The sequence below is a fragment of the Sminthopsis crassicaudata genome, chromosome 2 (genome assembly GCF_048593235.1).
Source record: "Sminthopsis crassicaudata isolate SCR6 chromosome 2, ASM4859323v1, whole genome shotgun sequence".
In the NCBI taxonomy this organism is placed as follows: Eukaryota; Metazoa; Chordata; class Mammalia; order Dasyuromorphia; family Dasyuridae; genus Sminthopsis; species Sminthopsis crassicaudata.
Window position 1 is genome coordinate 293580226 of NC_133618.1, and position 15955 is coordinate 293596180.

At 33.8% G+C, this 15955-nt stretch overlaps 1 protein-coding gene across 3 annotated transcripts in view; it reads left to right on the top strand.

Moving 5' to 3' along the window:
• Window positions 1-15955, top strand: part of NRDE2 (NRDE-2, necessary for RNA interference, domain containing) — a 71925-nt gene that overhangs the window by 38644 nt on the left and 17326 nt on the right. For all 3 annotated transcript variants that reach the window (XM_074289733.1, XM_074289734.1, XM_074289735.1), the window contains exons 8-9: window positions 3930-4050; window positions 14286-14461. In XM_074289733.1, the coding sequence (XP_074145834.1) occupies window positions 3930-4050; window positions 14286-14461 (297 nt within the window). The remainder of the gene's footprint in view (window positions 1-3929; window positions 4051-14285; window positions 14462-15955) is intronic.

Here is a 15955-nt window from a genome sequence, read left to right on the forward strand (position 1 = left end):
GCAGTTGTGAAATTAGGGAGGGATCAATATTTTAAAAAAAGAAAAAGAAAATTAAAATATGTCTAAAAGAAGATGCCAAAGGTGTAGAAAAAAATCTCAAATCTTTTAAGTAATTACTAAAGGAACATTAGTAACCAATAATCTATATGCCTTCTCTCTTATATATACAAAATCTTTATACGAGTCACTGATTTGTGTGGACATTCCTGACTTTCACAATCAGTAGTCAAGAATGGACTGCAGAATCACCATGTCATAATTGACTGAAGTTCTATTGTGCTTATTGTTTGCTTGAAAAAAAAGTTAATTAAGTAGAGCAAGACACCATGTTATGGGCTATTTTTCAACAAAATATTTCCCATCCTATTTTTCAAGAAATGTAAAAATAGAAATAAATGCTTAGCCATGCTCCAGTTACAGACACCATGCATAAGAAACGAGATAGGGAATAGATGCTTACTAAAGGATGATAGAGGAGAAGCAGAGTAGATCCAATTTTGAAGAGAAATTCTTTGTGGATAGTGAAGATCTCTATACACTTTTGTTTGCAGATGACATTGTGTTGATTGCATCAATCTTCAAAAACTATAGCATCTCTTGGAAGAGATGTATAGTTACTCATTTGATTATTCACTTGGGAAACACCATCTGTATTAAGAATGATAAGAACTTGAATTTGGATGAATAATCCACAAAACTTGTCTAATATGTGGGTTGTATTGCCATCAGTAGATTATAAAGCTCCTTTAACGACCTCATACTTCCTGTGAAAGCAAAGGCCCATCTTTAATACCAGTATTCTGCCAGTGATGTGTAAGGAGTCTTTGAAGGAGTAAATGCCTTCACATCACAGTAGAAAGGGGCATGATGGATGTGATCAGACAGCCACAAATACCCAGTGAGGAACATCAACGAATTGTATGATAGGAATGAAGCTGGGCTTGTCATCACAACGACAAGAGATGATATGAACAGCCAGATTGTTTAGCTGGTACTTTTGCAATGTCAGGAGAAAGCAAAGGAAGCTTCCGCCATATTGGGTGAATGGCTTTGGAGAGGTCATTGAAAGTTGAGTCATGCAGGATTGGTAGGGGTGAATGGGGAGCTAGGTGATATGGTAAATAGAAATGGGGATAACAACACCTACTTCACAAGGTTGTTGTGAGATCTAATAAGAGAACTATATAAAGCACTTTTTGTGCTTTGTAAAAAATCTAGCTACTAATGGAAGAAATTTCCAAATCATTGAGCTCACAACTTTTTTGAGAGCCCCCTCTTAGTTATAGGACTGCAAAGATGAGGTCTACTATAGAAAATTGTGAAAGCTATCTTTTCTCATGTTTTCTTCAGTGCTCAAAAAAAATGAGATAGCAGGCATACTCAGTAGCATTTTTGTTTCATTTTTTAAGTAAAAGCACCATTTGTGCTCTTTTACATTCTTTTGCAGTTTTCTTTGAGAATACTTGAAAAATAATCTCTGAATATCTTTTATATTGTGTTAATTTCAGCATGGAGTAACCTCAGCAAAAATCCTACTCAGATGTGTCTTCCTAGTGTCATGGTGATCTAGCATTCTCTAAAGATATAAATGAAATTCAAACTCTTTTGGTTCATCCAGATTGGAAAGGCTTTGACTAGAGGCCTAGTGGGAAACTTTGATCCTGTTGTCTGAGAATAAGGTTAACTAAATATGAAAGGCCTCATTATCAGAAGATTTGCTGTCAGGAAGTAAATTTTGAGAGTCCTAGTAACTCATGAAATGGACTAAAATACAAAATGGCCCTTGCTCATTTGTGACCCTCTTCCACTTCTGTAGCAGTGGTAACCAAATGGAGGGAAATAAGAGCAGAGAATTCCAAGAATTACTTTAATCTCAGGCCCCTTTCAAAAATTTGCCTAGACATTGTAGCTCCCAGTGTACAGTCTTTGTGCAATTGAGGTATCTGATGGCTTGTTAACTGTAGAAATTTTAATCACGTCACATTTTTTGTATTATTTTGCTTTTTCTTCTTCCTCTTGATGGCACTTTCTCCTCTTATTGTAAGGGTACATAGTACATACAGTACAAACATCTAATTTCAAAGGCAGATAATCCTCACATCTCCAGAATGCACTATTATCATTGAGCCATTTATCTTGGTCTGCCCATATGAGACTATGCTATTTTGACAATACACAAGATTATTCAAAATTCATGTTGTACGATCTTTTCTTTCAATTTCTCTGTTGCTTTTTAACACCACATCTTTAAATTATTATTAAAGAGTACATAATCCTATTAATGTTACTGTGGTATTCATAATTATTATTTCAACAGGTGTGCAGTCACATCAATATGGTTACTTAAGTAATACAGATCTTTAGCGCATCCATTCCTACTCATTCTGGATGATTCTTTTTGTTCACTCTTTCTTCATCAAAGATGTATCAACCTAACACAATGGATGAATTCTTCCTCTAGGTTTTTTAAAAAAACAACAGCAGCATCTTTGTGTGGATAGCAGTATAGCACTTCATTGTTTGGTCATAACATTTCCTAAATAGTATCTTTTATGCTACACGTTAATTGTCACTGATATCTATCACTTATTTATGCCTATCATGTATCTCTTTTCGATCAGCTGTGCTTCTAGTAGTTTTCATAAGATATACAGCCAGGCTGTTAGAAGTCTTTTTTTTTTTTTTTTTTTTTTTTTTTTTTTTTTTTTTTCATTTTTGTACATGTGAGAATTCACATTTCTGTAGAGCTTTAAAGCTTACAAAGTACTTTCCCCAAAACTGTTCTGTGAGAAATAAATGATGTAAGTAATTTTTTTTTCTTTTTCTAATCAAATTAACCAAAGGTTTATCTACTTTGTTGATTTTTTCATAAAACCAACTCTTAGTTTTATTAATTAATTCAGTAGTTTTCTTAGTTTCAGTTTTATTAATCTCTCCTTTGAGTTTCAGAATTTCTAATTTGGTTTTTAATTTGTTCTTTTAAATTTGTTATTTGTTTTTTGGGTTTTTGTTTTTGTTTTTGTTTTTTTTTAGTTGCTTGCCCAATTCATTGATTTCCTTTTTCTCTATTTTATTTATGTACCTATTTAGAGATATAAAATTTCCTCTAAGCACTGCTTTCTGCATCCCAGAGGTTTTGGTATATTGTTTCAATGTTGTCATTCTCTTGGATGAAATTATTGATTGTTTCTGTGCTTTGTTGTTTTACCCATTCATTATTTAGAATTAGATTATTTAATTTCTAATTGGTTTTTAGCCTATATTTCCCTGACCCTTTTTTGAATTTTTTTTTCTTTTTCTTAATGATAGAAAAAGGAAGCATTTACTATTTCTACTTTTCTGCATTTGATTTTGAGATGTTTATGGCCAGTTTTTGTGGAGGTGCCATGTACTGCCAAGCAAAAGGTGTTTTCCTCTCTGTCTCTATTCAGTTTTCTCTAGAGCTCCATCTAGTTTTCTAAGATTCTATTAATCTCTCTAGCCTCCTGTTTGTTCTGTGGTTAAATTATAAATTATATAGCTAGTAAATTTTAGAGTCGGGATTAAGTTTTTTTATGTTTCTTGAACAAGTCTAGTACTATTTTTTTTTAAACCACACCAGTAATTCTCCAAGTGCTTTCTTTGTAACACCCTCTTAGAGCTAAGTAGTAGTATCAGCAACAGCTATACCAGAAGCAGCATCTTCCTCCTGAGACTCCTTGAATTTAAGTTATTTGCCTGTAGTTTTCCAATTTTAAGTCCAGTGTTGCCACTGTTATGATCTATGTGATAAAAAGTTAATCCTGACCCAAGATTTATAGAGCCTAGCCAGCATTTATAGAACCTCTGTTCATATGTACTTTGCACATACTGTTTGCACATATGAGCAAAATGTACATACTTTGACTACTCATTTCTAAAATTTGTATTCATTTTTCTTCACCTAACAGGTGGAATTCTTTGAACCTTTTTGGGATAGTGGAGAACCTCGGGTTGGAGAAAAGGGAGCAAGAGGCTGGCGAGCCTGGATGCACCAGCAAGAAAGGGGTGGCTGGGTCGTTATTAAGCCTGGTAAGCTATTTAAATTCTCTTATGGATTTTTCAATCTTAGAATTTTTGCATTCTCTGTTTATCTGTATAGGCTTTTGCTTATTGGTAGACTGGGAACACTACACAAATATTTGAATGTCAAAACCATATTAAAGCTGTTTCTCATAAGGGAATGTGGCTCTTTTTTGTTTGTTTGTTTGTTTGTTTTGTTTTGTTTCATTCCTTCATAAGTTAGAAGCCATAAAATCATCAACTGTACTTTCTTCCCAATAAGTTACACACTTGAGGGTTTCAGTTTCTTTCCACATGAAGTTACTTTAATTTTCCTTTTTTATAAATTGGTCCTGTGAAAGTTATCTTATTCCTAGCTTTTTCCCTGCTATTTTTAGTGTGCATTTAAATCAGCCTTTTTTGTTCCCTTTGCAGCTCACAGGCTGACAGATTATTTAAAAATATTTGCCTTTTTTAGGAGTATTATAGAAATAATTACTAACTAGCATTTATGTAACACTCATTCTGGATGACCCCAGGGTTATTTACACTCTTGCATTAAGATATTTTGATATAAGTAGTATGATGGAGTGAAGTAACACTGTTGCATTGGAAGACGGGGGTCTTTCCTACCCTGCTGCTGCCAGCTGGGCGAACTTGGGGATGGCCTTTCTCTTCATGAATCTCACTTTCCTCATCTGTAAAGAGGAGATGATCATAATTGTACAATCTGCCTCACAAGTGAAGTAAAGAAAGTGCTTTTGAAGTTGTCAAATGCAATGTAAATTTGAGCTGTTGTTATTGCTTTGTTGCTTTGTTCCTTACAATACTGACCTAGCTTGAAATATAATGTAGTTATTTGAAAGATGGCCAGACATACTACAGGTAGGCCTTTGATAAAAACTAGGGAAAGTTTGAGTAATAGGTAGATCTGCAAAGGGAACCCAGGGGACATCTAATGTAAACTTTTTATTTTACAGATGAGAAAACTAAGGCCAAGACAGTTTAAGAAAGTTGCCTAAGATCACACAGTTATTAAGTGGCAAGGTCAAAATTCAAACCCTGGTCCACTGCATCATTCTTGTTTCCATTGGGAAAGACTAATAAATTTAGGGAGGAAGATGATGTTTCTGCCCTAGAGAAGGAAATGTGGGTTTGGAATACGTCCTAAAGTTCTTCATAGAACTTTGCCTTTGCCTTTATTATTACTGGTATCTCTTTGGCATAATGTAGTGTACAGCGATTTAGGTGTTTGAGAATTTTTAAAAAAAAGAAATAAAACTGGGCTCTTTCACTCTCAGGGATATACTCATCCGCATTTCATTCAAACATAGTAATTTATATCAACAAAAGTAGAACTAGCTAGTTTATATTTAGTGTTAAATATAAAAACTTAATCCATTTAATACTATGTGACATGAACAAATGAAAGAAGATACTTCTGGTTATCTAAGCACTCATTTTTCTCTGAATGAATGAATCAAGATTATTCAGCATTTTATAGACTTGTTATTTTTTTAAATTACTAGCTTCTTTTGAAATTCTATCACATATTTTATATCTGCCAAATAGTTCTAGGGTAGGAAAAAATATGAAACATACATCTTCACAGTAACAGCTAGAGAATGTCTTTTCAAAATTATTAAGTTGACCCCATTTCTTGGGAAAACTACTCAAATGTATTTGATCATATATAGTGACACACAAAGTTACCCTTTTTAGAAAGATTATTGCAGTGACAGGAATAGTGATTTTTTAACCAAATCAGAGAAAGAAGCAGGGTGACAAAATTCATCTAGAACAAAGGCCAAGAATATCAAAGGAATTAATGAAAAAATGCAAACAAAGATGGCCTAGCCATAACAGACCTGAAACTATATTATAGAGGTCTTTTCTGAGCTCTTTCTTGGCTTCCCTCAGAATCATTATCAACTCAAGTGTCTGAAAGGGTTTTGGAGTGACAGAACCCACAAATATTTGGAGTCTTAACAAATTTCCCCACGGAAGATATTTTGGAAGAACTTTACGAAAGGTTTGTTTCAATCAGGCAGGGGAGGAGGTGCCTAGCACATGTGCAGCATGGGAAGACCCCGGGCAGAAAGGCCTCCATGTGGATTCTACTGGTAGGCTCTTAACCAATCTGTCCTGGTTCAGAAGCCAGTGGAGCAGTAGCAAGACCTATGATACCTCCAAAACAACTACAGAAGGCAAATAGTGAGGCCCCAAATCCCAGCATAACAAGCAAGACTTGATCATATCCATCCAACTTGGGAAGAAAGCCAGCAGCACTGGCCCTAGGGCAGTGTAAAGTCACCTGTAGAAAAAACTTGTGACAGTCTCTCCTTTGCCCTAAGAGCAGACCTCAACCTTTATAAATGAACATTTATGAATCAATCAGGAGGGAGGAGAGAAAAGAACGAAAAAAGTATAACTTGGGTAAAATAAGATGGCAAGAAATACAGAGTTAATCATTTTAACTGTAAATATGAATGGGATGAACTTTCCCATAAAACAGAAGTGGATAGACTGGATTAAAATTCAGAATCCTATAATGTTGTTTACAAGAAACACATTTAAAGCAGAGTGGTACATATAGAGTAAAGGTAAAAGTCTGGAGCATAATCTTATTACTCTTCAGTAATAAAAAGCAGGGGTAGCGATCCTGATCTCAGATCAAGCAAAAGTAAAAATAGATTGAAGAAATTGCTAAAAGTACCATAGATAATGAAGTAATTTCAATATTAAACATATACATATGTATCTCCTAGAGGAAAAGTTAAGAGAGCTACAAAAAGGATTAGACACCAAAATTATACTACTGGGGGATTCCAACCTTGTTCTGTCTTAACTAGATAAATTGAATCACAAAATAAATAAGAAAGAAGTTAAGGAGATAGAGAATTTTAGAAAATTTAGATATGTTAGATCTTTGGAGAAAATTGAATAGGGACAGAAAGGGATGTACTTTTCTTGGCAGTACATGGAACCTACACAAAAATTGACCATGTATTAAAACATAAAAACTCAATATCAAAGGCAGCAATAATAAATGCATCTTTTTCAGATCATGATGCAATAAAAATTACATATAGCAAAGGGCCAGGGGAAAATAGATAATCTAATCCTAAAAAATGAGTGGGTGAAACAATAAATCATAAACACAATTGATAATTTTATCCAAGAGAATGTCAGTAATGAGACAACATACCAAAATTTATGGGATACAGCCAAAGAAGTTCTTAGGGGAAATTTTGTATCTTTAGATGCTACTTGCATAAAACAGAGAAAGAGAAGATCGATGTATCTATCGGGTATGCAACTAAAAAAGCTAGGGGGAAAATTAACCCCCCCCCCAAGTAAATGCCAAATTTGAAAATAAAAGGGGAGTTTAATAAAATTGAAAGTAAGAAAACTATTGAATAAAACAAAGTTGATTTTAAGGAAAAAAAATCAACAAAATAGATAAGCCTTTAGTTAATTTGATTAGAAAAAGGAAAGAAGAAAATCACATTGTTAGTATCAAAAATGAAAAGAGTGCACTTTCCACCAACGAAGAGGAAATTAGAGCAATAATTAGGAGCTATTTTGCCCAACTGTGTGCCAATAAATCTGATAATCTAAGTGAAATGGATGAATGCTTACGAAAATATAGATTTAGTTTAACAGAAAAGGAATAATTTACTTAAATAGTCCCATTTTTAAAAAAGAAATTGAAAAAGCTATTAATCAACTCCCTAAAAAAAAATCTCCAGAGTCAGATAGAGTTACATGTGAATTCTATCAAATACTTAAAGAACAGTTAATTCCATTAATATACAAACTATTTAGAAATATAGGGAAAGCACCAAAACCATTTGGTATTAGCTAAGAAATAGACCGGTAGATCAGTGGAACAGATTAGATACAAAGGACAAAAAAGGGTACATCTATAGCAATCTAATCTTTGACAAACCCAAAGATACCAACATTAGGGATAAAAATTCATTATTTGGAAAAAACTGTTGGGAAAACTGGAAATTAGTATGGCAGAAATTAGATATGGATCCACACTTAACACCATATACCAAGATAAGATCAAAATGGGACCATGATTTAGGCATAAAGAATGAGATAATAAATAGATTAGAGAAACAGAAAATATCTACCTCTCAGACCTGTGGAGGAGGAAGGAATTTATGACCAGAGGAGAACTAGAGATCATTATTGATCACAAAATAGAAGATTTTGATTACATCAAACTAAAAAGTTTCTATACAAACAATAATAATGCAAACAAGATTAGAAGGGAAGTAACAAATTGGGAAAATATTTTAAAAAGTAAAGGTTCTGACAAAGGTCTCATTTCCAAAATATATAGAGAACTGACCCTAATTTATAAGAAATCAAACCATTCTCCAATTGATAAATGGTCAAAGGATATGAACAGACAATTCTCAGATGATGAAATTGAAACTATATCCACTCATATGAAAGAGTGTTCCAAATCACTACTGATCAGAGAAATGCAAATTTAGACAACTCTGAGATACCACTACACACCTGTCAGATTGGCTAAGATGACAGGAACAAATAATGATGAATGTTGGAGGGGATGTGGGAAAACTGGGACACTAATACATTGTTGCTGGAGTTGTGAAAGAATCCAGCCATTCTGGAGAGCAATTTGGAACTATGCCCAAAAAGTTATCAAACTGTGCATACCCTTTGACCCAACATTGCTGCTATTGGGCTTATATCCCAAAGAAATACTAAAGAGTGGAAAGGGACCTGTATGTGCCAAAATGTTTGTGGCAGCTCTTTTTGTTGTAGCTAGAAACTGGAAGTTGAATGGATGCCCATCAATTGGAGAATGGTTAGGTAAATTATGGTATATGAAGGTTATGGAATAGTATTGCTCTGTAAGAAATGACCAGCAGGAGGAATACAGAGAGGCTTGGAGAGACTTACATCAACTGATGCTGAGTGAAATGAATAGAACCAGAAGATCGCTGTACACTTCAATGCTGTATGAAGAGGTATTCTGATGGAAGTGGATATCTTCAACATAAAGAAGATCCAACTCACTTCCAGTTGATCAATGATGGACAGAAATAACTACACCCAGAGAAGGAACACTGGGAAGTGAATGTAAATTGTTAGCACTACTGTCTATCTACCCAGGTTACTTATACCTTCGGAATCTAATACTTAATGTGCAACAAGAAAATGGGATTTACACACATATATTGTATCTAGGTTATATTGTAACACATATAAAATGTATGGGATTGCCTGTCATCGGGGGAAGGGAGTGGAGGGAGGGGGGTATAATTTGGAAAAATGAATACAAGGGATAATATTATTTAAAAAAAGTAATTACTCATGCATATATACTGTGGAAAAAATTCTAAATTAAAAAAAAAAGAAATATAGGGAAAGGAGTCATAACAAATTCTTACTATGACACAGATATGATGCTGATACTAAGCCAAATAGGGTCAAAACAGAGAAAGAAAATTATAGACCAATTTTCCTGATAAATATTAATGTAAAATCTTAAATAAAATATTAGCAAAGAGATTATAGCAAGTTATCATCATGGTAATACACCATGATCAAGTGGGATTTATACCAGGAATGCAGGGCTTGTTCAGTATTAGGAAAACTATTAGCATAACTGACTGTATCATTAACCAAATTAACAGAAATCATATGGTTATCTTAATAGATGCAGAAAAGCATTTGACAAAATCTAACACCCATTCCTATTAGATAACTCTAGAGAGGGGACAGCTAGGTGGTGTAGTGGATAGAGTACCAGCCCTGAAGTCAGGAAAACCTGAGTTGAAATCTGGTCGACACTTAATACTTCCTCGCTGTGTGACCCTGGGCAAGTCACTTACCCCCAATTACCTCAGCAAAAATAAATAAAAATTAAAAAAAAATAAAAACATTTAGGGAGCATAGAATAAATGGGAGTTGTTTTTTTGTTTTTTGTTTTTTTAATGATCCATAGCATTAGCAACAATTAGTAAGTATCATATTAAAGGGGATAAATTAGAACTATTCCCACTAAGATCACAAGTGAAGCAAGGTTGCCCACTACAATCTTGTATTAGAAATGTTAGCTTTGACAATAAGAGAAGAAAAAGAGATAAGAGGAATTAAGAGTAGGTTAGGGTTAGGAGGAAACCAAATTATCACTCTTTGCTGTTGATACAATGAGATACCTAGAGAATCAACTAAAAATTACTTAGAAACAATTCACAATTTTAGCAAAGCTGCAAGATACAAAATAAATCCACATAAATCACTGACATTGCTGTATGTTATCAACAAAGTCCAGCAGCAGGAGATACAAATAGAAATTCCATTTAGAATAACTGTAGATAATAAAAAGTATTTGGGAATCTACTTGCCAAGATAAAAAGTCAGGAACTAGATGAATACAATTACAAAATACTTTCCACACAAATAAAGTAAGATCTAAACAATTGGAAGACTATCAAATGTTCCTGGGTAGGCCAAGCTAATATAATAAAAATGATCTACTTATTCAGTGCCATACCAATCAAACTGCCAAAAAATTACTTTACAGAGCTAGAAAAAAATTATTTCAAGTTCATCTCGAAGAACAAAAGGTCAAGAATTTCAAGGGAATTAATGAAAAAAAAAATATCCCAAGAAAGGTGTCATAGCTGTACCAGAACCAACTCTTGTGTTATAAAGCAGTGATCATCAAAATCATTTGGCACTGGTTAAGAAGTAGAGTAGTTGATCAATGGAATAGGTTAAGTTCACAAGATGCAATAGTTGTGTTTGACTAAAAACTCCAGCTTCTGGCATAAGAACTCACTATTTGCCAAAAACTGCTGGGAAAATTAGAAAATAGTATGCAGAAACTAAGCATTGACCAATACCTAACACCCTACACCAAGATAAGTTCATGATTTAGACATAAAAAAGCAATACTATAAGCAAATTAGAAGAACAAAGCATAGGTCTAACTCTCAGATCTGTGGAGAAAGAAGTAATTTGTGGCCAAAGAAGAACTATAGTATATTATGAAATATAGAATGGATAATTTTGATTATATATGAATGGTAAAAGTTTTTGTATATACCACCAATGCAAACAAGATTAGAAGGGAAGCAGAAAACTGGGAAAAAATTTTTCATTCAAGGGTACTGATAAAGGTCTCATTTCTGAAATATATAAAGAATTGACTCAAATTCATAAGAATACAAACCATTCTCCAATTTATAAATAGTCAAAGAATTAGAACAGACAATTTTCTAGTCATTTCTAGTCATAGGAAAAATGCTCTAAATTACTTTTGATCAGAGAAATGCAAATTAAGAAGCTGAGATACCACTATACACCTCTTAGATTGGCTAAGATGACAAAAGATAATAACGAGTGTTGGAAGGGATGTGAGAAAACTGGCACACTAATACATTGTTAGTGGAGTTGTGAACGGATTTAACCATTCAGGAGAACAATTTGGAATTATGCTCAAAGGGTTATCAAACTGTGCATACTCTTTGATCCAGTACTGTTTCTACTGGAATTATATTCCAAAGAGATCATAAAGGAGGGAAAGGGACCCACATGTGCAAAAATGTTTGTGGCAGCCCTCTTTTTAGTGGCAAGAAAATGAAAACTGAGTAGATGCCCATCAGTTGGGGAGTGGCTGAATAAGTTATATGAATGTTACGGAATATTATTGTTCTGTATGAAACAATTAGTAGGATGATTTTAGAGAGTCCTGGAGAGACTTACATGAATTGATGCTAAGTGAAAGAACAGCAACAACAAAATTATGTGACAATTCTGATAGACATGGCTCTTTTCAACAATAAGATGATTCAACCAATTCTGATAAACTTGTGATGGAGAGAGCCATCTACATTCAGAGAGAAGGCTATGAGGACTGAATGTGGATCAAAACAGTATTTTCATCTTTTTTGTTGTTTGCTTTTTTTTTCTTTCTCATTTTTTCCCCTTTTTGACCAGATTTTTCTTGTGCAGCATGATACTTGTGGAAAATATGTATAGAAGAACTGTACATGCTTATCATATATTGGATTATGTGCTGTCTAGTGGGGAGATAGGAGGAGAAAATATTTAGAACATGAAGTAGCAAATGTTGAAAAGTATGCATATATTTTGAAAATAAAAAGCTATTAAAAATTTCAAAACTATATTATAAAGTGGCAGTCATCAAAATTAAGAGAGAGAGTCGTAGATCAAAGAAATAGGTTAGGTACACGAGACAAGTAGCAAATGCCTATAATAATCTACTGTTTGATAAACCCAACTCTGGGATAAAAACTCACTATTTGGCAAAAACTTCTGGGAAAACTGGAAAATAGGATAGTAGAAATTAGACATTGATGAGCATCTCACATCTCCTAGCAAGATAAGGTCAAAATGAACACATTACACATAAAGGGTGATATGATAAACAAATCAGGAGAGCAGGGAATAGTTTACTTGTCAGATCTACAGAGAAGGGAAAAATTTACGACCAAACGAAAGATAAGAGAACATGAAATTGAAATGCAGAATGGATGTTTTGGTTACATTACATTAAAAAGTTTTTGCTCAAACAAGACAATGCAGATAAGTTTCGAGGGAAAGCAGAAAGCTGAGAAACAATTTTTATAGCTAGTATTTCTGATAAAGGCCTCATTTCTAAAATATAGAGAGAACTGAGTCCAATTTATAAGAATACAGGTCATTCCCCAAATGCCAAAGGATATGAACAGGTCATTTTCAGATTAAATTAAATCTATCTCTAGCCATATGAAAAAAATGCTCTAAATCACTATTGATTATAGATATGCAAATTAAGGTAAATCTGAGATACCTACCACCTCAAATCTGTCAGATTAGTTAAGATGGCAGAAAAGGAAAATGATATATGTTGGAGAAGACCTGGGAAAATCAAAACTCTCCAGATTGGTTGGACCAGTTCACAATTGTGAACTGGTCCAACCAATCTGGAGAGCAATGTAGAAGCGTGCCCAAAGGGCTGTAAAGCTATATATATCCTTTGATTCAACAATACCATTACAGGTCTGTGTCCTAACGAGATCATTAAAAATGAAAAAGGATCCACATGTACAAAAACATTTATAGCAACTTTTTGTGGCAAAGAATTGAAATTGAGGGGATATCCATCATTTGGGAGTGGCCAAAAAAATTGTGCTATGTGAATGTTATGGAATATTATTGTGCTATAAGAAATGGTGAGCAGGTGGTTTTCAGAGAAGCCTGGAAAGACTTCCATGAATTGATGCTGAGTAAAGTAAGCAGAACCAGGAGAACATTGTACATAGTAACAGCAACATTGTGTGGATGATTGACTATGATAAACTTAGCTCTGGACTCATGATGGAAAATACTATCTACATCTGGAGAAAACTATGGAGACTAAACATGTATAACGTATATGAAATTATTGCTATCTTCAGAAGGGGAAGGAGGGAGGGAGGGGAAAAATATGGAACTGAAAATATTATAGAAATGAATGTTGAAAACTATATGTGTAATTAGAAAAAATTATTAAATGGGGAAAATAAGAAATTCATGTCTCAATTAAGAAATTAGGTCTCAAGGTGAGTTGTCTCTATGCTGACAGTCCTATGGGCTGGTTCAAAGAAACTTTTATTTATAGAATTTCATAAGGCAGAGTTATAGGTAATAGATTATGTTGAAAATTGATTTTTTTCCTCTAAAAGCCACCTAAGTTAGACTTTTACTAATGTTTTATAGAAAAAATACTTAGATAGAAAATTCTGATATTGTTATTTAAACATGTCACTACTTTCAATATTAATTACTTTGGGTTTTTGTTTGTTTGTTTTAATGGGAATTTACAAGTGATTCAAGAATGCTCTTTCTCATTCCCTATATTACAATTTGGAAAACAAAGTAAAGTGAATTGTAGTATATTTTGATTTTCAGCAAATTCTAAAAAGTATAATTCAGTATCATTTCTAAGATCATAGTTGGTACTGTCACTGGCCAGATAATTCCCATTTGTTTAAAAAAAAAAATCAGTACTAAGTACCTTTATCATTTTAGTTCTGATTATGTTAAAAGATTGTCTATATGTATAAGCACTGGATCCTTTTGTTCTTACTGGGATATCAAAGTGAGAAAATATACACATATATGTATATATGTGATATATATGTATACATGCATGTGTGTGTATTCTATATTTTTGTTGTCATTCACCTGTGATTAGTAATTCTGTATATTTTATTTCTGGCTAGATGAGGATGAAGACGAGCCTGAGGAGGATGATCAAGAAATAAAGAATAAAACTCTTCCAAAGTGGCAAATCTGGCTCAGTGTTGAGCATTCCCGTGAACAAAGGCACTGGCTGCCCTGGCGCCCTGACAAAACCAAAAAACAAACCGACGAGGATTGTGAAGACCCAGAGAGACAGGTAAATGCCTTCACCAAAGGTAGTAGGGATTTCTTTCCTGATTTCTGGAGGAAAAAAGGCTCCAGTCTGATTTACAGTCTCTTCTGAGGTATGAGTTGGTCCTGAGAAAGCGAATGCTTCCAGTTCATTGATGCAGAGCCTGTATTCGCTGATTGATAAATGCCCATCTAACTTGAACTGTGGGTGCCTGGGGTAAATTGTCACCAGTCATTGGTAACAGAAGTGACTTAGTCTGATAAACTTTGAAAGATGGAGCTGTTTCTAGGCCATTGTGTATGTTCTAAATGAAAATTAGGGATAAGCTGAGGGAAAGGAAAGCAGTCGTGCCAGCAGGCTCTGGAAGGAGCAGTGAGGCTGTGTTTTAGTTTCAGGCCTCCTGTCAGAGCTGCTGCTTTGATCTTCCTCTTCACTGCCAACACCCTGGACCAGTTTCAGTCTTTTGGGTTCTTTCTTAAAGGAAGTAACTATTTTATTACTAATATTAGGCAATGCTCCAATTCTGATGCCTCATTTTAACATGGGAGCCACACCTGGTATGTGACAACTTTTCTGATGAAAGGCAAGCTCTGGTGATGACTTGTATGTCTGAGGACCAGTCTAGCTCAATTCTGGCCACAAGATAATGAATTTGTCAGCTACAACTCTTGGTGTAAATAACAACAATTAAGTTATAAAGCATTAAAGGACAGAAATATTTTAAAAATAATCTTTTTTTTCCTCTCAGTTTCATAAAATATTAAAATTTCATTAAAACATATTTTGTATTCCAAATTTTCTTTCTTCTCCCAACCCTCCCCAAGACCCCCTTGTTATAGGTTATACATTTTCAATCATGCAAAGCATATTAGTCATATTGTGAAATAAAATAGAGACCCAAAGAAAAAATAACCCATCCAAAAAATACAAAAATTCAAAAATACTATGCTTTGATCAGCATTCAGACTATCATTTTTTTTTCTCTGGCAGTGGATAGCATTTTTCATCATGGGTCTTTTGAAATTGTGTTGGATATATTGTGTTGCTGGGAATAATAATCATGTATCACAATTTATTTAGCCATTTCCCAATTGATGGGCATCCCCTCTATTCCCAGTTCTTTGCCCTATAAGAAAAGAGCTGTTATAAATATTTTTGTACATATAAGTCCTTTTCCTTTTTTTTTTTTTTTTTTTTTTAAATCTCTTTGGGATTCATATTTAATAGTGGTATTGTTAGGTCAAAATTATGCATGAATATAGCCCTTTGGACATAGTTCATATCTTTTAAACATTTATCATTTGAGGAATGGTTCTTTTTTTTTTTTTTTAATATATATATATTTAACTCAGTTGCCTATACATTTGAGAAGTGAGGCCTTTATCAGAGAAACTTGCTTCAAAATTCTTTTCACAATTACTGTTGCTAACTTTTCTTCCTGCCTTGTTTTTTCTATTCTCTCTCTCCTTTTACCCTATCCCTCCTCACCCTTCTGACCACTCCCTCCCCCAATATGAC